This window comes from Dendrobates tinctorius, unplaced genomic scaffold (assembly GCF_039654945.1).
Source record: "Dendrobates tinctorius isolate UK_male_01 unplaced genomic scaffold, ASM3965494v1 ptg000045l, whole genome shotgun sequence".
Classification (NCBI taxonomy): Eukaryota; Metazoa; Chordata; class Amphibia; order Anura; family Dendrobatidae; genus Dendrobates; species Dendrobates tinctorius.
The window spans coordinates 1,264,855-1,286,066 of NW_027361713.1; the positions used below are offsets into that span (position 1 = coordinate 1,264,855).

The 21,212-nt window shown below is 44.0% G+C and overlaps 1 protein-coding gene across 2 annotated transcripts in view; it reads left to right on the plus strand.

The window, feature by feature from the left end:
* The window catches only part of LOC141089275 (uncharacterized), a 157,122-nt gene extending 136,175 nt beyond the window's left edge, over nt 1-20,947 (plus strand). For both annotated transcript variants that reach the window (XM_073575577.1, XM_073575576.1), the window contains exon 8: nt 20,501-20,947. In XM_073575577.1, coding sequence (XP_073431678.1) covers nt 20,501-20,579 — 79 coding nt within the window. In that variant the 3' untranslated portion in view covers nt 20,580-20,947. The remainder of the gene's footprint in view (nt 1-20,500) is intronic.
* Nucleotides 20,948-21,212: the final 265 nt, after the last annotated feature.

Sequence of the window (21,212 nt, forward strand, 5' to 3'; positions counted from 1 at the left end):
CGATGTCTGGGGGAAAAAAAAAGTAAGATTTGGAGAAGCAGCAGATATACTTACCAAACGCACGAAAATGATCACCTCACGGTCTGCTTGCGCCATTTCCTGCCGGGATGGGGAATATTCTGATTTCCGAAGACATACTGCTTGTAAAAATAAGAAAGGAAAACTCATTAGTACATATACAATTTAAAAGGACAGGCATACATTATTAGATGTAATAATACTCACATTCTTGACGCTGAAGCTGGAATTGAAGATGGGTTCATTTTTAGCTGAATTTCTGCTCTCCAGTGTGTCACTATAGTTGTGGTACAGTGTTGGCAGACACCTCCTTTATAGACATGTTTTGTTTTTTTTGGGGTTGGGAATTTTATAACTCGTCTAACCAGTGGACACCAAAAAAAAACCGCATGCGCAAAAAAAACGCATGTATGCGCATCCATAGGCCATAATGGTCATTTTTTGCGCAAAACGTGAGCATGCGTTTCTTTAAAGCGGTTGGGCGGACCAAAAAATGTAACATGTAGCGTCTGGGGAAAAAAAATCGCACACAACAAATGCAGAGCACGAAAAACGCATACGTATGCGCACCCATGGTAAATATAGGGCAAAAAACGCATGCGCACGTATGCGTTTTTTGCAGCGCAAAAAACGCAAATGTGAAACCAGCCTAAGTAATCATTCTGTTCTGACGCTTTGTTTTACCACGTCAAAGTGACAGGGCGGGTACGCCCTTACTTGCGTAACGCTCACTAATATACAAATTAGGCACACTAAATACAGTTTTATGGTTAAACAATTTAACAATTAAGATTACATCAGGATAATGCTGAATTATGGAATGGCAGATAATATTACCCTGTTTTGTTAATTCATTTCATGTGAATCCTAAAATTAATATGAATTATAGTACATAGAGAAATATGCATCAATACATTACCAAGTATTGTCTATTAGAATCACTGCACACATACACTTAAGGAGTATTTGCTTATTAGTGAAATTTATTGAAAACAAGTGCTCTTATAGTGATTGCGACAGAATGACGTTTCGGTCATTCAAGACCTTGATCACATAAGTCGCTGAAAAAAAGGAGATATATACAATCAGGTGTTGTTGTTACATTTATTACATATTTACAACATAATATATATGTCTAGTATATCCATGTCTGACATCTGGTGATGCTCATAGGAGGAAAGCCAAGACTATGGTAAATGTGAAAGTATTAACATATAAGTACTGAGAGAGAGATCGGAGGGCACAGATAATTGCATCATTATACAAAGTCAATAGACATGTGTGGAAAAAATATTGAAGCATAAAATAAGAGGACATGCATACCCTTGAACAATGTAGTGGTTCATGAAGGATGTGGTCCTTATGATCAAAATAGGGACAGCGAGTATGCCTGGATAGAGGGATTTGTATGTTTAAATTAGAATGAATGGTTACTTATAATGCCTGGTGATAAAAATTTTTTGCTAAATATACACTCACTGGCCACTTTATTAGGTACACCTGTCCAACTGTGTGTTAAGACTTAATTTCTAATCAGCCAATCACATGGCGGCAACTCAGTGCATTTAGGCATGTAGACATGGTCAAGACAATCTCCTGCAGTTCAAACCGAGCATCAGTATGGGGAAGAAAGGTGATTTGAGTGCCTTTGAACGTGGCATGATTGTTGGTGCCAGAAGGGCTGGTCTGAGATTTTCAGAAACTGCTGATCTACTGGGATTTTCACGCACAACCATCTCTAGGGTTTACAGAGAATGGTCCGAAAAAGAAAAAAAATCCAGTGAGCGGCAGTTCTGTGGCCGGAAATGCCATGTTGATGCCAGAGGTCAGAGGAGAATGGGCAGACTGGTTCGAGCTGATAGAAAGGCAACAGTGACTCAAATTGCCACCCGTTACAACCAAGGTAGGCAGAAGAGCATCTCTGAACGCACAGTGCGTCGAACTTTGAGGCAGATGGGCTACAGCAGCAGAAGACCACACTGGGTACCACTCCTCTCAGCTAAGAACAGGAAACTGAGGCTACAATTTGCACAAGCTCATCGAAATTGGACAGTAGAAGATTGGAAAAACGTTGCCTGGTCTGATGAGTCTCGATTTCTGCTGCGACATTCGGATGGTAGGGTCAGAATTTGGCGTAAACAACATGAAAGCATGGATCCATCCTGTCTTGTATCAACGGTTCAGGCTGGTGGTGGTGGTGTCATGGTGTGGGGAATTTTTTCTGGGCACTCTTTGGGCCCCTTGGTACCAATTGAGCATCGTTGCAACGCCACAGCCTACCTGAGTATTGTTGCTGACCATGTCCATCCCTTTATGACCACAATGTACCCAACATCTGATGGCTACTTTCAGCAGGATAATGCGCCATGTCATAAAGCTCGAATCATCTCAGATTGGTTTCTTGAACATGACAATGAGTTTACTGTACTCAAATGGCCTCCTCAGTCACCAGATCTCAATCCAATAGAGCATCTTTGGGATGTGGTGGAACGGGAGATTCGCATCAGGGATGTGCAGCCGACAAATCTGCGCCAACTGTGTGATGCCATCATGTCAATATGGTCCAAAATCTCTGAGGAATGCTTCCAGCACCTTGTTGAATCTCTGCCATGAAGAATTGAGGCAGTTCTGAAGGCAAAAGGGGGTCCAACCCCTTACTAGCATGGTGTACCTAATAAAGTGGCCAGTGAGTGTAAGTGACTAATAGCATGGTTGTTTTTAAAACCCTGTGGTGTCATAGAACCGTCTAGAGAAATCTAGTATCATCCCCATTGGTGAAAATGGTATAGTTTCGGGTAATTTCGTCTGGCAAATTTATTGGACATTTCGATTAAACGTGTGTCTCTAGTTGTTGGGTCGGAGACAATTATATTGACTCTTAATTGTGATCTTGGCAAGCTCTTTCTAGTTGCTTGTGGGTGACAGCTGTCCTATAGGAGGAGACTATTGACATCTGTGGGCTTTGAAAAAATGTCTGTAGTTAAATATCCCCGGTCATCTTTTATTACTCTTGTGCCCAGAAAGCTGATGTTATTGGCGTCATGGGATAGTGTGAATTTGAGTTCAGGTCTAATCTGATTGATGGAGTTAAAGAAGTCAAGGAGGCTGTCCTGGGGGCCGTGCAATATGCAGAAGATATCATCGATATATCTTAACCATACGAGAGCCTGTTGCTGAAAGGTGGGATTGGGGTATATATGGTCTCTCTCAAACCTATCCATATAAAGATTTGCGTATGCGGGGGCTACGTTCGAGCCCATCGCAGTACCCTGTATCTGTACATAAAAGTAATCTTCAAAGAGAAAGTAATTTTCACGTAGTACCAGGTTTAGTAGATCAATACATAGGTTTCTTTGTTTGGTATCGGTGTTAGCCTCATGGAGGGTAAGGGAAACTGCCTCTATACCTTTGTCATGTTCAATGGAGGTGTATAAGCTGTTAACATCCAATGTACACAAGATACTATTAGGTGGAATGGGTCCCAGATCCTTAAATTTTTTAAGAAAGGAGCTAGTGTCTAGAAGGAATGATCTGGTCATGTGGGCATGTGGAGTCAACAGCTTTTCTAAAAATACAGACAGTGGACTTAAGACCGAGTCAGTGGAGGCCACAATAGGGCGTCCTGGTGGATTATGGAGGTCCTTGTGGGTTTTGGGAAGTATGTATATGACGGGGGTGATTGGATGCATGTTGGATAGGAAGGTTTTGGTCTTGGTATCAATCGTCCCATTTCTTATGTAATCGTTTGTGATGTCTATTTTCCTACGTATGGAAAATGTGGGGTCAATCTGGACTCGTTTATAGGTCAAGGTGTCGGTCAGCTGTCTCCTAATCTCCTGGATGTACTGAGTTTTATTCATAACCACGATTGCTCCACCCTTATCTGCTGGTTTAATAATGATATTTTTGTTATTCTGAAGTGAGGTAATTGCCTGTTTATGAAGTGGTGATAAACTATGGCGGACAGGGAGTAAGCCAATACGATGGTCATGGATAATCTCCTTGATATCTCTATCAACCAGATTGATGAATGCTTTAGCTGCATGATGAGATTTAGCTGGGATGAAGGTGCTAGGATTCCTCAAGCCCAAGTTGTCTATAGTCAATTGATTAGTAATCCTCTGGTTAGCTCTAAGGTTAAGTCTGTGGTCCCCAGTTGAAGGGTTCCCTTCGAAGTGTACTTTGAGTCTGATGTTACGATAGAACGTTTGGAGATCCTTCTCAAGTTGGAAGGAATCCCATTTAGGAGTGGGGCAGAAAGATAACCCTTTGTTTAAGACTTCTAGTTCTAGTGGTGAAAGAGAGTAGTCAGAGATATTGACGACTATGTTTGGACTCCTACCTGTGAGCGCAGAAGCATCCGGTCTGGATCTCTTCCCCCTCCTGGTCCTCCGGCTGGACGTGGTGATGGTGGGTCTAAAAAACCAGCTGGTCTGGGAATAGGATACCCGCCAGTGTCGCTGCCGGATCCTGGAGTAGAATCACCCGAAGGAGTCGAACCTCCAGAAGGGGGGTTCCCCCTTGGAGGTCTGTTTGGTCTTGGTCGTGGTGGACGTCTTGGTGCTGGTTCTACCCATCTGTATATTCTGTTTAAGTAGTCCTCAGTATCTCGTTGGAATTTACTTTTTACGTTCTTCAATGGTTTTGTGATGGATAGCTAGGGTTGTTTCGATCTTGGTCTTAAGTGAAGTTAATTCGGTAGAACTAAGAGTGGAAGTGAGTTGTGTCTCAATCGCCGTCACTTTAGCCTCGGTATCCTTAATAGCTTCTTGTAGATACTCTATCGTCAGAAGTATAATATCGAAGGAACACTTGTTGAGGATTTCCTGTAAAGTTTTACAATACCTCTCGTTATCTGAGGAACCTACTGAAATATAAGGGGCGGCACCTCTCCCCCCGCTTCAGTTGGGTTCCTGTCTTGGAACGGGATCCCAGTCTGACAGCGGCGGTGCCTGTCATGGAAAATGGACCCAGGGCCGTCCCAGCGCAGGAAGAGCAGGTCAGCTTATCTGCAGCGCCGGCCGTCGGTGGCCTGGAAGCGCAGTCCCTGGGGTTCCTCCTGCAAGCCCCGGGTTCGTGCGGGTGCGGTATGGCAGCCTCAGTAGCGGGGCTCTCCTCCATGCCTCCCTCCCCCTGCGCGCGCCTGATCCTTCTCCCTAGGACGACAGGGGAAGCCGGGGCGGCTTCCGGCGTCTGTCAGCGGCGCGATGCACCCTGCGAGTGCGCCGGCTGACGTCAGACGCGATGGCAACATGGCGCCTGGTGCGGCGCCGGCCGCAGTAAGAGTAGTGGCCCTTGCATCGGCACGTAGAGTGAGTGACTTGCAGGCCCTCTCAGTTAACCCACCTTATACCCAGGTGTACCAGGACAGGGTTGTCCTAAAAACAGACCCTGCTTATTTACCAAAAGTTGCATCAGATTTTCACCGAAGCCAGGAAATTGTCCTGCCCTTCTTATGTGTCAATCCAAAAAACCCAGGAGAGGAGAAATTCCATAATCTAGATGTCAGAAGAGCCCTCTTAGAGTGTATATCAGATTCTACCAATTTATCCCACATCTGCATAATCATTGGATCTACCAAGAGAGTACTGGCAATCTTTTTTGCAGTACCCATTTGCACCACATGAGGATGTCCTGACTCCCGAGGTCTATTATCTGCTGCTCTTTTGAATATCATGTGTTTTGGTAATACCTTAGCATCTAAATGAGAATAAGGTACAATAAAGGTAGCTGGGGTTAACCAAGCTAATGTACATGTCCCTTGGATTCCCACAGGAAGCCATTTATATGCATTTCCCCACATACTCAATACATGTTATGTGGAAGATCCCACAAAGCTGAATTTTGCAATACTAATTAACTAAATAACACTGACATTAGATAATACACACCAACTAGGACTTTGTTCAATAGGACTACAATAACCCACATCTGGATTACCACAAGTTTCCTGTCCTGGCGTATTTTCAGACGACTCATTACACATCAAATTCCCTCGTATATTACTACAAGATTCAGTAGTCCCATTCACACACATCTTGGCAAATGTCCATGAACTATTGTGAACAGATATTTCCAGCAATATGTTTAAAACCATCTGCGGTATTTAAGGTAGATTTGAAACTTATTTGTATGTTGTCCGTGGGTAGAGTTCCCAATTTAGTTAATCCTACTTTATTTCTTGGTACCCATGATCATCCTCTGAACGCCAAGTATTGTAAGTTTTTGTTGGTTCCGCTCATATTTCCTTGACACCAATGAAGGTTTACCCATCCTACAATCGGTATGGGTACGATCATGTTCCATAACCGAGAATTCCAAGTGTCATTGTTTGCTAAGGTATTAGAACAACTGTTCCATGTTAAAATATCCTCCATTGCCACAGGGATAGCTAGAAAAGGAATACTGGTGGCTGTTACTGGAGAATGGGTACATATCCAGCAATCTATATGTTGACTGCTGTTCAATGCCTCAAAAATCACTTGATGTTTTAAGAATCGATTGGCCATTGGCTCCTCCTTGTAGAAATTCTTCCATCCATCCCCAAAAGGGAATACTAGGACCCATAGCCACCACATCTCATGCTTCATTTTCTAGATTAGCCAATAACTCTGCACCAAGGATTCCATAAACTGGTTTTTACTCCTGTATTCAAGAGACACAAGCATTATTCACGCAAATAGCATTTTTCTTTGTCCCATTTTTCAACCCCCGGTCTCATTACTAATAGGGTATGATCTTTCCCTACTGCAATGACCTCCGCCTCAGAAGGCGGTCCTTGAACATTTTGGATTCAGATTTTGGCACCAACATTCGTGATATTTGAGGACCCAAAACTCTTGTCCCCTCTAAGGGCTAATTCAGTAGGAGCACTTCCCTCCTCAGCTTGGGCTAAAGTTGCAGGTATCTGCAGCATCTGGGCCATTCGCTGGCCCTTTTCAATGATCAAAGGCTCCTCTCCCATATTGATCATTACCTTAATTTCACCTTGATAATCTGCATCAATTACTCCACCCATCACCATTGCTCCTTTTAAGGCAAAACTAGATCTTGTAGCTATGTGCCCATAGTGTCCTTTTGGAATCTGACATCCCATACCTGTGGGAGTGACTCCCACCTTACCTGGTGTTAACACAACCTTAGTAGAATGAAGATCCAATCCAGCAGACAAAGGGGTAGATCTCTCTGGTACTACTGCTCCCTCATCAAATTTCCAATATATGATGGTATCTATCACGTTTGATTCATGTATACTGAGATTTGGTGTCAGTATTCTCATCAGTGGTGTCATTGAGTCAGTGATTGGTCTATTGTTAATAATCTGTAATGCTTCACTTAGATTATCTCTCCATATTGTGAATCAGATCCCTGATTTAATTTTTTCAGCATGGATTTTAATCTGTTCATTCTTTCCACCAAACCAGCAGCTTGGGGATAGTATGGCATATGAAATACCCATCTAATGTTGTTCTGTGTAGCATATTCTCGGACCTGTTGTCCTGTAAAGTGAGACCCATTGTCAGTTTGTATTTGTAGTGGGGTCCCATAGTATTGTGATTATCTCCAAAGTTCTAAGGGTGCTCCATTGAGTGGCTGCTTTGCAAGGGAACCCCACCATCAGTCCTGAGAAGGTATCTACAGCTGTGCAAATATATTTACACCCCCTACTTTCTGACAAGGGACCAATGAAATCAATTTGCCAAATTTGAGATGGTAGCTGTCCTCTTTCTATGTGTCCCATGACTGTGTGCGGTACCTCTCGTTTTTGTGAATGTTGACACACTGGACATTGCAATATGACTTGTTTTATTATATCATAGGTCAAAGGAATGCCTCTCTCCTGGGACCACCTGTAAGTGGCTTTCTCTCCCAGGTGTCTACTTTTCTGATGTGCCCAAATAGCTGTACCTTGTAACCATGATTCTTTGTCTTTCTCCTTCAGTGGATGTTTTGAGTATTGCAGCTGCTTTATCTGCTTCGGAATTAAACAGACATTCAAGTGAGTCAATAGGTACAGTTGTGGCCAAAAGTATTGACACCCCTGCAATTTTGTCTGATAATACTCAGTTTCTTCCTGAAAATAATTGCTAACACAAATTCTTTGGTATTATTAGCTTTTAATTTGTCTTAAATGAAAAACACAAAAGAGAATGAAGCAAAAGGCAAAACATTGATCATTTCACACACAACTCCAAAAATGGGCCAGACAAAAGTATTGGCACCCTCAGCCTAATACTTGGTTGCACAACCTTTAACCAAAATAACTGCGACCAACCGCTTCCCGTAACCATCAATGCGTTTCTTACAATGCTCTGCTGGAATTTTAGACCATTCTTCTTTGGCAAACTGCTCCAGGTCCCTGATATTAGAAGGGTACCTTCTCCAAACTGCCATTTTTAGATCTCTCCACAGGTCTTCTATGAGATTCAGGTCTGGACTCATTGCTGGCCACCTTAGAAGTCTCCAGTGCTTTCTCAAACCATTTTCTAGTGCTTTTTGAAGTGTGTTTTGGGTCATTGTCCTGCTGGAAGACCAATGACCTCTGAGGGAGACCCAGCTTTCTCACACTGGGCCCTATATTGTGCTGCAAAATTTGTTGGTAGTCTTCAGACTTCCTAATGCCATGCACACAGTCAAGCAGTCCAGTGCCAGAGGCAGCAAAGCAACCTCAAAACATCAGGGAACCTCTGCCATGTTTGACTGTAGGGACCGTGTTTTTTATTCTTTGAATGCCCTTTTTTTTTTTTTTTTTTTTTTCTCCTGTAAACTCTTTGTTGAAGCCTTTGCCCAAAAAGCTCTACTTCTGTCTCATCTGACCAGAGAACATTCTTCCAAAACGTTTTAGGCTTTTTCAGGTAAGTTTTGGCAAACGCCAGCCTGGCTTTTTTATGTATTGGGGTAAGAAATGGCGTCTTCCTGGGTCTCCTACCATACAGTCCCTTTTCATTCAGACGCCGACGGATAGTACGGGTTGACACTGTTGTATCCTCGGACTGCAGGACAGCTTGAACTTGTTTGGATGTTAGTCGAGGTTCTTTATCCAACATCCGCACAATCTTGCGTTGAAATCTCTTGTCAATTTTTCTTTTCTGTCCACATCTAGGGAGGTTAGCCACAGTGCCATAGGCTTTAAACTTCTTGATGACACTGCGCACAAGAGACGCAGGAACATTCAGGTCTTTGGAGATGGACTTGTAGCCTTGAGATTGCTCATGCTTCCTCACAATTTGGTTTCTCAAGTCCTCAGACAGTTCTTTGGTCTTCTTTCTTTTCTCCATGCTCAATGTGGTACACACAAGTGCACAGGACAGAGGTTGAGTCAACTTTAATCCATGTCAACTGGCTGCAAGTGTGATTTAGTTATTGCCAACACCTGTTAGGTGCCACAGGTAAGTTACAGGTGCTGTTAATTACACAAATTAGAGAAGCATCACATGATTTTTCAAACAGTGCCAATACTTTTGTCCACCCTCTTTTTTATGTTTGGTGTGGAATTATATCCAATTTGGCTTTAGGACAATTCTTTTAGTGTTTTTTCATTTAAGACAAATTAAATGAAGATAATACCAAAGAATTTGTGTTTGCAATCATTTTCAGGAAGAAACTGAGTATTATCTGACAAAATTGCAGGGGTGTCAATACTTTTGGCCACAACTGTACAGGTGCATCAACATGAAACAGTTGTTTTGGTATTCTGAATTAGTTCTTCAAGGATTTGCCATACCTCTTTACCATGGATCAACCAATTGTTTTTTCCACCCCATCATCCAGGTGGCTAATCCATTTGCCACTGACCAGGAATCCGTGTACAAATGACATTTCCTTGCTCAAAACTTACGGCAAGAAAGACAGCATACAACTCTGCATACTGACTGCCCTTTCCTTCTCCCTCCATGGTTTTTTTCCAACTTTGGATTGTATGCTACACTTTTCCACTGTCTTTTCTTCCATTGACATACCTGGCAGATCCATCTGTGAACCAGGCGTGCCTCTGTTGATCTTCTGACAAGTCTGAATAGCTCTGTCTCCATTTGACAGGAGATTACTCCATTTGAGCTTCATGGAGAGGATTCATTCCTGGATCCTCTGTTATTTCAGCAATTTTTTCATGTAAGGTAGCAACCACACCTTCTCCTTTCTTTGCCCTTTCTGAAATATACCATTTCCATTTAATGATACTTTGTTCTTAGGCATGTCCTACCCTGTGGGTTTTAGGATTTGATAATACCCATTGCATTATGGTTATCTGAGTTCTTAATAGAACTACATGTCCTACTGTCTTTTGTTCAGTATCCGCTAAGGCCCAGTAGGACGCTAGTAGCTGTTGCTCGAATGGGGTATATTTCTCTCCCGCATTCGGCAATTTACGGTTCCAGAAGCCAAGGGGAACTCTCTTTGCCCCTTGTTTTTGCCACAATGACCAATTTGCATACAGGTGTTGCATGGAAACATGTAATTCAATGTTCGCTTCCTTAATGGGCCACAAGTCTACAGCTTGTTGAATGGCCTCTTTGGCAATTTCAAAAGCATTTTGTTCCTCACACCATTCAAATTCATACTTTTTCCGAGTCACCTTGTACAAATGTGGGATATGCTGTCTCCAGAAGCCAAAAAGACCAATATATGATTGGGTTTCTTGTTTTGACTTGGGAATAGGGAAATTGATTATTTTCTCCCTTGCTTTGGGTAAAATTTCCCTATGACCCTTGTTCCATTGGATTCCCAGGAACTTGACTGACTGAGCCAGTCCTTGGACCTTAGCATCATTAATCTCCCACCCTTTAAATCTCATGTGAGATAGTAATTTGGTCAGCTGATCTTTCACTGACTCCTCTTTTCCCTGTATGCTATAATACATTTTTCTCATTGCTATAATGAGAAAACTGCATTTCTGCAGGCAATGGGAACTCATCCAAGTGTTCAGCCACCATCCGGTGACAGAGAGTTGGACTATGAATCCAACCCTGAGGCAACCTAGTGAAAGTATACTGCCTCCCTAGCCAGGTGAATGCGAACTGATCTTGCGCCTTCTCCTCTATGGGTATAGCGAGAAAGGCATTGGCCAAATCTATTACAGCATACTAAGTACCATCATGACTTTGGATATTTTCAACAATAGTGATAGTATCAGGTACAGCAGCAATCAAGGGAGGAGTATGCTTATTCAATTCCCGATAATCCACTGTCATTCTCCATGATCCATCACTTTTTTTTTTTTACTGGCCAAATTGGGTTATTCCATGCAGTGGTTGTAGGACGCATTACTCCTACTCCCACCAATTCTTTGATGGTTTCCCCAATTTCTTTGACCCCCTGGGATCCTGTACTATTTCATAGCTACCATTTTAGTGGCTGGGGGAACATGAATTGGCGGCATTTTAACTTTGCTCACTATTGCCGTATTACAATGTACAAGATCCTGTTTTTGGACCCCAAAGGAAAATTTTCCTTCCTTAAGATGTAGTCATTCCCTTTAATATATCTGTTCCCAAGATATATTCAGGGATGGGGACAACCAACACACTGTATTTTCTTAAGTAAATTCCCTATTTACCCTTCACCCATGACAGCACACCTGAGAGGGATCCGCCGCGCCAGGACAGGAACCTACTGAGATATAAGGGGTGGCACCTCTCCCCGCTTCAGTTGGGTTCCTGTCCTGGAGGGAATCCCACTGTGGCGGTGCCTATCATGGCGAAAAGGGGAAAAAAAAAGAGAACAGAAAAGAAGGAAAGAGCCCAGGCGCGTCCCGGCTCGGGAAGAACAGGTGTCTCACCTGTAGTGCCGGGCATCGGGTGCTGGAGGCACTGTCCCCGGTGACCCCTCGTGCTCCAGGTTTGTGTGGGCGCAGGCGGAGATCCCATTGGCTCCTGGAGAACCCGCTGCGCCGCCCTCCCCTCGCGCAGGCCCGCGACCTCGATCCCCGTAGCCGTTAGCAGGGGAGAGCCGTGGACGCCTTCCGGCCACTGACATCAGCGGCGCAGAGGAGCATGGGTGCGCCAGCTGACGTCGGCACAGGGCGACTGTCATAGCGCCGAGTGCGGCGCCGGCTTTCTGAAGAGGTCGGCCAGCGGTCGCGGGGGGAGGGAGGAGGAGACACCCACCAGGATGGAGGCACGTCATTTAAAAGGAGGAAGCAGCGGCAGAAGGGGTGTGCAAGATGGAGTCAGAACAGGAGCGTTCATTGTCCCTGCCTCCCTCAGAGCCCTCTGGCAGGAAACATGGAAGCCATTCAAGCAGCAGTCGCCCCAGCCGCAGGTCGGGGGACTCCTCAAGATCCAAAGAGCACAGGTCGCGTGCTCCTACGCAGCCACCGAGTCCGGTACTCTTGATTACGAGTGGTGAGTGATCTTTGTGAATGTTAGTGTTATATTAATAGGGGTTCCCTGTTGTATGTTTGCCCCGTAGGAAAAGCCTAAAAAAGCGGGAAGTAAGAGGAATAATAGAGACTGTCATATGTAAAACTCCCCTAGCAAGAGACTGGCAGAAAGACCCCTGCGCCAGTTGCATTCAGCAAACCATGGCAGAAGAAGCGCCTAGTTTCGCAGATAATCTTATATCGGCCCTTAGGTCAGAAATGGAGGGTTCAATTAAAACATTGCTGAAGAAAGGGAGAAAGGGTAAAGAGAGTGGAGGAAACCCTAGAGATCAGGGTCTCTTCCCTCTGCCTCTAAGAGGCGATACCCCTTTGAGCACAGAGATGCGGAAGTATGGGAAAAAGTCCCAAAAATTGAAGCAGTAGTATCTAGATCCTCCAAAAAATCAGCCCTGCCTCTGGAAGACTCAGGAGTTCTCAGGGACCCACTAGACAAAAAAGCTGATTCTTATTTAAGGCATGCATGGGAAGCAACAGTGGAAGGATTAAAGCTGGCGATAGCAGGCACCTGCACGGCTCGATCCCTGATGATTTGGCTGCAGCAGTTAGAGGAGAGGCTAGTGTCAAAAGTCCCACCGGGAAAGATATTGGCAGATATGTACCTCCTGCATGGGGCAGCAGCTTTTTTAGCAGACACCTTGGCGGACTCTGAGGTTGACAGCTAGGGCGGCAGGGTTGTCAAATGCTGCCAGACGTGCGTTATGGCTTAAAGGCTGTCGAGGTGATCTGCAATCAAAAGCCAAACTGTGCTCTCTTCCCTGTGATGGTCGATTGTTATTCGGGAAGAACTTAGATGATATCCTGGAAAAGGTAAGCGATAGGAAGAAAGGCTTCCCCAGGTTCCCGACAGACCAGAGGAGACAGCCCTTTTGGAGAGGAAGATTCAATAGGGGTCGTGCTCCGACCGATAGGAGATGGGAAGATAAAAGGAAGGAGTCGGGATTTGTTTTTGGTGGAGGCACCTCCACTTCAAAGAAATCTCCACAATGACGCCAGCATTCCGGTAGGGGGGAGGTTGGCACTCTTTTCCCAGGCCTGGGAAAAGGTCTCTTCCAATACCTGGATCCTAGGCATTTTAAAAGAAGGCCTGAGAATCCCCTTTGTTCGCCAGCCAAAAGCAGTGTTTGTCATAACCCCTATCAGGAACACAATCGAGGAACAGTTGGCTTTGGAAACAGAGATCCTGAGCCTGATAGAAAAGCAGGTCCTTTGTGAGGTCCCAAACACGGGGAGGAAGGGTATTCTTTTCCCCCCTTTTCCTGTTAAAAAAACAAAAAAAATGGATCAATCATTCAGGACGATCATAAATCTGAGGTCTCAATTGGTGGATAAGAAATCAAACCTTCAAAATGGAATCTGTGACTACGGCCATAAAGCTGCTACATCAAGATTGTTTTATGGCCGTAGTCGATTTAAAGGATGCATATTACCACATCCCTATCCATCCAGGTTACCAAAAATATTTGAGTAGCTCTCTATATCCAGGGCATACTCAGGCACTTCCAATTCAGAGCTCTTCCATTTGGCTTATCCCCCGATGGTTTTTACCAAGATCATAGCGGAGGTAACAGCCTTCCTCCGAATTCACGGTACGGTCATAATACCCTACTTGGACGAATTCCTTATAGGTCAGAAGACCACTGCACAGCACAGCTGAGCCGTGTGACCGAAACCCTACAGGAATTAGGGTGGATAATAAATTTCAAGAAATCAAAACTACAGCCCCTAAGAAAACAGGCCGTCCTGGGATTTATCATGGAATCGGAACAGCAAGCATGTCTGCTTCCAGATACCAAAATAGAGAAGGTACAGAACATGGCTTTGGCTGCCAGAGACAAACCTTTTATGACTTTGAGGGAGGCGATGTCTCTACTAGGTACACTGATGGCCTGTATTCTGGCGGTCAGGTGGGCTCAATTTCACACCTGTCAGCTCTAGAGGCAGATACTATCAGCACAAAGATCGCTGAGGGGGTGTTTTGAAGGAAGACTGGAGCTTTCCTTAGAAACTAGGACTCTCTCAACTGGTGGCTGGACAGTACAAACTTAGCTTCGGGAATGCCTTGGGACAGACAGGCGACCGACTTAATACTAACAGATGTAAGCTCCTCGAGGTGGGGGGAACATCTAAGGGGTCATGTAGCCCAGGGTTCCTGGAGGCCTCAAGAAATGGGGGCATCGTCCAATCTGAGACAACTGTGGGCAGTAAACTAAGCCCTAAGCCGCTTCATTCCCCTACTCAGGGGTCGCAATGTCTGCATCATGATGGACAACAAAGTAACGGTGGCGTACATCAACCACCAAGGGGAGACAAGATCATACTCCCTAATGAAGGCAGCGAGCGACATTCTGGGCAGAGCAGAACAACACCTACACTCCTTTACAGCCTTGCATATAAAAGGGGCAGAAAACATAGAGGCTGACTTCCTGAGCTGCAATACTCTGAGGCAAGGGGAGTGGGCTCTAAATCGGTCCATTTTTCAAAAGATAACACAGCTTTGAAGGAAACTGGTGATGGACCTTTTTGCCAACAAGCACAACAGACAGAGGTTTTGCTCACTAAATCCAAGAGAGAAACCATGGGCAGTGGACTCATTGCACAGATTCTGTGGGACTTCAAGACTAGCCTATGCGTCCGTCCCCCCCCCCCCCCCCCCAACTGGCTCTGATCCCAACAGTGGTCAAGAAGATCAGGAATGATCAAGCCAGGGTGATTCTAATAGCCCCATTTTGCCAAAAAAGGCCCTGGTTTGCTCTGCTGCGAAGGCTGGCCCTCTCCGATCCATGGGTTCTGCCAGAAATTCCGGACCTATTAGCTCAGGGCCCAATATTCCACGCTCAGGTCAAAGGATTCCATCTGACGGCATGGAATTTGAAAGGTCGCTTTTAAAAGATAGAGGATTCTCTCCCATGTTGGTAGCCACCCTGCTAAAGAGTAGAAAACTAGTGACTACCAATATCTACTGCAGAACATGGAATAAATTCCTCCAGTTCCTAGGTAAGCCGTTAGGACAAGAACCCCCGATTAATGCCATCTTGGAGTTTTTACAATCAGGGTTACAGCTGGGGTTAGCGGTTAACACTCAAAGTACAGGTATCTGCACTGGGAGCACTCTATAATTGCAACTTGGCAGCAAATAGATGGGTAGCCAGGTTTATCAAATCCTGCCATAGGTCTAGGCCTATCCCAATACCCAGAATAGCCTCGTGGGATCTAAACCTGGTACTAGAGGCCCTTACAAAAGAACCATACGAGCCTTTACATCAACTACCCATAAAGTACCTGAGTCTAAAGACGATCATTTTAGTGGCCCTCACTTTGGCCCGTAGAGTAAGCGACTTGCAGGCTCTCGGTAAACCCACCTTATACACAAGTTTTTCAGGATAGGGTGATATTAAGAACAGATCCTGCTTATCTGCCTATGGTAGCATCAGATTTCCATTGGGGTCAGGAGATTATCCTCCCATCTTTCTGCGATAATCCAAAGAATTCAGGGGAGGGAAAATTTCCATTGTCTGGACGTTAAGAGAGCCCTGCCAGCATACATACCTGTCACTAGCCAGTGGAGGAGGTCCTTGTTCGTAGCCTTTCAGGGTGCCAGGAAGGGCTTCGGGGTTTCAAAAGGGACTATTGCCAGATGGATTAGGGAGGCCATTAGTGTAGCCTACACAGCTAGTATTGTTCTGATTCCTGACGGCATCAAAGCTCATTCCACCAGAGCTATGGCGACCACCTGTGCTGAGAAGGCAGAGGTATCGATTGAGCAAATTTGTAAGGCCGCTACCTGGGCCTCACCCTCTACCTTCCTTAAGCACTATAGATTAAATCTATCCTCCTCTGCTGACTTAACCTTTGGTAGAAGGGTGCAGCAAGCGGTGGTCCCTCCCTAAAGGTGTTTCGAAGTCTCCAAAAATCTCTAAGGTGTGCTGTCATGGGTGAAGGGAAAACCACCATGGTTACTTATCGGTAGCCGGTTTTCCTGGAACCCATGACAGCACCCGTATATTCCCCCCCTTTTTTCATCGTATGGGTGTGCACGTTTAGTAGGGTGCATTTGTGTGATGTGGTGTTGGATTAACGTGTAACTAACCGGGAAGTCCTCTCAATGCTCTGTAACCAACTGAAGTGGGGTAGAGGTGCTGCCCCTTATATCTCTGTAGGTTCCTGTCCTGGCGGGGCGGATCCCTCTCTCGTGTGCTGTCATGGGTTCCGGAAAAACCGGCTACCGGTAAGTAACCATGGTGGTTTTTAAAGCAACCTGGGTTTGTACACCCAATGTGACTTTTCCTCCTAGTCCAGCAATTTTAATCTTACGGCCTTTGTACTTCTGTGGATTTCCATAAATCAAGGTAGCCTCCGCCCCTGTATCAACTAAAGCGGGGACTCTTTGAACATTCCCCCTTTCCAATGAATTTGCAAGTTTACATAGGGACGTTCATCCCTTTTTATCCAAACAGGGACTTGGCTGGCTACCTATGCATCACTATCCGATTCAGACTTTCTCAGGCTGAGGGGCCAATGCTGCCACACTCCTCCCCACTTGTGCTATCACTTGAGTGGCTACAGCAGCAGCTAACTCCTCCCACAGATAAACTTCTTGCAAGTCATCCCAAGTGACCTTTTTGGGCTTGACGACTTGCTTAGTTTTTTTCCTTTTTTGACTCATTAATCCCTTTTGGTTTTGGTTGTAGATTTTGTATCAATCTTTTTGGCAGAAAGGACCTTTTTGTGTAGTTTCCACAATTCTCCAGTTTCTTTCCCATCAATAGACTCTTTGGATATCCCAGCCTTTATTAAAGCCTGAAACCTCTCTTTCCTAGACACCCTTGGGTTTTCCAAAGGATTATTAGAAGCATTCTTCCAATCAGGATTAACAGGTTTAGAGTTGCCTGGGTGACTGGGGGCATTAATATTTGATTTAATGGATCCTCAATCCCCCATATCTTGCAACTCTCTCGTACGTGTAATAACAGTACTACAACTCTCTCCTGTGAGTGCTACTATTAAGGTCAGCACCACAGTCTTATAAGCTGGGGGAGCAGCTTTCACAATCTGGCTTCTCATGCTGGCGATCAATGGATGCTGAAGATAATCACCTTCTATAGCTAAAACCCCAGTAGCTGCCCTAATTGCTGCCTCTTTCAGGCGATCAACACCATCCCTTAATGTAAACCAAGGTTTTTCATTAAGGGTATGTCTGCTTCGGTAACATATTTGTCCATTATTGCTGCTGCGATAGTAGTCACTGAACTATGGGGTCCTATTTCCCCTTCTGAAAAGTGAATTTTGATATCTCTCTATGGTGAGATCTTTGGTCAAAGTGATAAACTTTGTTACTTCTCCCGCATCCAATTGTACTCCATTTCCTCCCTGATCATGTATTCTGACCAGCCAAGCTGTATCACAATCCCCATTGTGTTGTCCAAAGCGCTTTAAAATGTCATCTATCTCATTTTGAGCAAAATCTTCCACAGTCACTCGACTACGGATGTGAGGTCGTATGTCTTTTACCCAGATGGGCTGTCCATCCTCATCATATTGAGGATTTGCCCCACCATCCCGTGCTTGGACTCGTGGTGTTTCGTATTCTGTCCTTTCAGATCGTTTTTTTTTTTTTCTTAATGGATTTTGTGGTAATCCTACTGGGTGGATTACTAGTAGGATCAGGGGAATATTCCCAGTCCTCATCAGAGGAGGTGGTATCCCACACATCCCCATCCCAATGATCTGGATCCCAGGCTACAGAGGCAGATGCAATACTTTTATGCACCTTTTCTTTAACTCTACCTTTGCGTTTTTTATACTTATTTTGAGCTATCTTTACAGCAGCCCTTTCTGCAATGTTTTGATAATGTTCTAGCTTATCGCGGAGCAATCTAGTGCTGCATTCCAGTACCACTTTTTGCCCCTTGATTGCCATCACTTTTTGTTCAATCTCAGACAACTCTCTTTGCATATGGGTATTTTGCTCGTGCATAACTCGGTGTGCACTGAGTAAAATCCACATACACCGTCCTAAAGACACTACATCACCTGCTCTTGCGGGGACGCCCCTGAGTACATCAACAACATCAGTGGGTGCTGACCCTTTGAGCTCATTCTCACAGGTTTCTGCCAATCCACAAAAATGCATTTCCTGTGCTATAATATTGTATGGAGCCCTGGTCCAGCCAGAGATCCCCACACAACCATCCTCTTTCTTTTTCCCCTTCTTTAACATTGTTTGTTTTTTTTTTTTCTGACTTTGTGCCAAAAAGCCGAAAATTTTGGCCTAGTGCCAACGAAATATTCTCTTACTCTAAAATAAGTTAGGACTTGAGTATTATTTCTTATAAACAATTTTCTTAACTTTTATACTTTTGGAATTATGAAGATCTGGATTGGTGCTCAACAAAGAGAAAAACTTGAAAAATCAATCTATTCCATGGATTTGACTACATAACGTTTAGCTTCAAATGCACCCTTCCAGATATTCACAATCCTGCCGACTACGCCAATTTTTGTTTTACCACGTCAAAGTGACAGGGCGGGTATGCCCTTACTTACATAACGCTCACTAATATACAAATTAGGCACACTGAATACAATTTTATGGGAAAACAATGTAACAATTTATTAAGATTACATCAGAATAATGCTGAATTATGCCATGGCAGATAAAATACCCTGTTTCGTTAATTCATTTCATGTGAATCATACAATTAATATAAATTATAGTACATAGAGAAATAAGCATCAATACATTACCAAGTATTGTAACATCGCTTCTCCAGTGGAGTGTCAGCGAGGAGGAAATACTCTAGTCTTGTCATCAAAGAAACCGTGCGTCCACGATACCTTCTGCAATGTCCCTACCTCTGACACAGGATCCCCTTTTATATACACAGCTTCCACATCCTCCCCTATCACATCTGTGCAGTATGTTAAGGCCGAATCATCAGTATCTTGCCGTTGCGCAATAGGTTTTTATAACAATAGCACAATGCTTCAAAGTTTTACTGATTACAACCCAAGATTTGTTTGCCACTGGCATGTCTTCTAACAATAGCACAATGCTTGAAAGTTGTTTGTTACTGTTCAAAGTTCTCCCATATGTTGCTTGTCACAGTTAACTCTTCATGATCATAGCATAACGCTCTAAGATGGTAGCATATGGGCAGCATGACTTCCATAATCACCTATTCTGAAAACTGGATACCTATCGTAACCCAGGCACACACTCATACTTGTCTCATTTGTATCACATGCTTCCTTTTTAAATGAACTGTCTGTCAGCGCAGGATGACTGTTCAAACTAAGTACTGCTGCTCATTGCTTAATCGTGTGGGTCAGGTCTGGCATTTAAATACTTTGCCACCTGCTTGTTTACACTCCTTCTCCAAATACCCCTCCCCCTTTCTATATGACATTTCTGGCTTCATAGAGCAAGAGAAGGGAAGAGATGGATGGAAACCAAGCAGGTGTGAAGGTGTATATAAATGATTGACCCTGCTGTGAAGTGGAGTACTTGCTTCTGAAGGGATTGTTCACTACTAGAACAACACTTTCTTGATCAAAATGTTTGGCCCCCATGAAATAATAAAGCTTATGCTCTTTTCCCATTCCCAGGGCTCCCATGCGACTGTATGACATGTAATGCCGGCACCCAATCAGTGCTGGCATCACTGTCCCCGCCGCAGCTGATCTGACTTCCTCTTACTGTTCAGTTCAACAGGGGGAGTGGACAGTGACGCCAGCGCTGATTGGGTGTTGTCGTTGTGTGTCAACAGGATGTGGGCACTGGAAGAGCGAGTGCAGACACAGCAGGAGGATGCAGCACGGGAGACTACTATAGGTTTTATTTTTTGGTGGCCAAGCAAGGGGGGTAAGAGCTGACCAAGTACTGGACACTTCAAGAATACGCTTTTTGTTTTTGCTTCCTTGACCTCCCCCCCCCCCCCTTATCTCAAAAGCAATGCATAAGCTATTCAGGGGCTGTTTACCTTTGAAGTATATGGGACTGAACAACTATCAAATACAGTCCATTGACAGATAAATTGATTTCTGATTTATATGAAAAAAAATGTTATGCTACATCACACTATTCTGTATTTCAATCATTTACAGTCTTATTCTCAGCTGGTGGGAATATGTGAAGAAGACTTCAGTGAAGAAGATGACTTTGACTTTCTGCAGTGTGCTCTAACCCTTGCTATTATTGAAGATCGCTTTGAACTTGGCTTGAGTTTTCCTGAAGAAGTTGAAATCTTGTTGGGAGATTGTAGTGATTCTGAGTGACATTCAATGGTGATTTAAGGGGCTGAATAATGCCTTTAGTCCACTGTGCAACATTTTTTTTTTTTTTTCCCGTGTCAGTGTTTCTTGTAAATTGTGTGTTGCAAATGGATGTTGTGCACATCCCTGGGTTTAACTGGCAGTGCTTTTATAGCAGGCCTTTAAAATAGCCCATTGGTTCTTTGAAACAGTTCCATATTCTGAATGTTTTGGAAAAACCTGTTTATATAAAAAATTTTAAATTGTATAAAAATATTAGAATAAAGAGTTTTTTGTGTATTTTGCTTGCTTTTATTTCAAGATTATGATCATGCTTGTATTCCTTGTAACTCTCCTTGTAACCAAGGACTAGCATATAGGGGCTGCCATGCTTGCAGTATGTCACCCATGTTTAGATTCTTGATGGAAGCTTGAGGCTTTGACAAGTGTATGACTATGCTGAAAGGTGTACTATCCAAAATGATATGGAATCTCTATGTACAGTCATAGCCAAAAGTTTAGAGAATGACACAAATATTATATTTTCACATGATCTGCTGCCCTC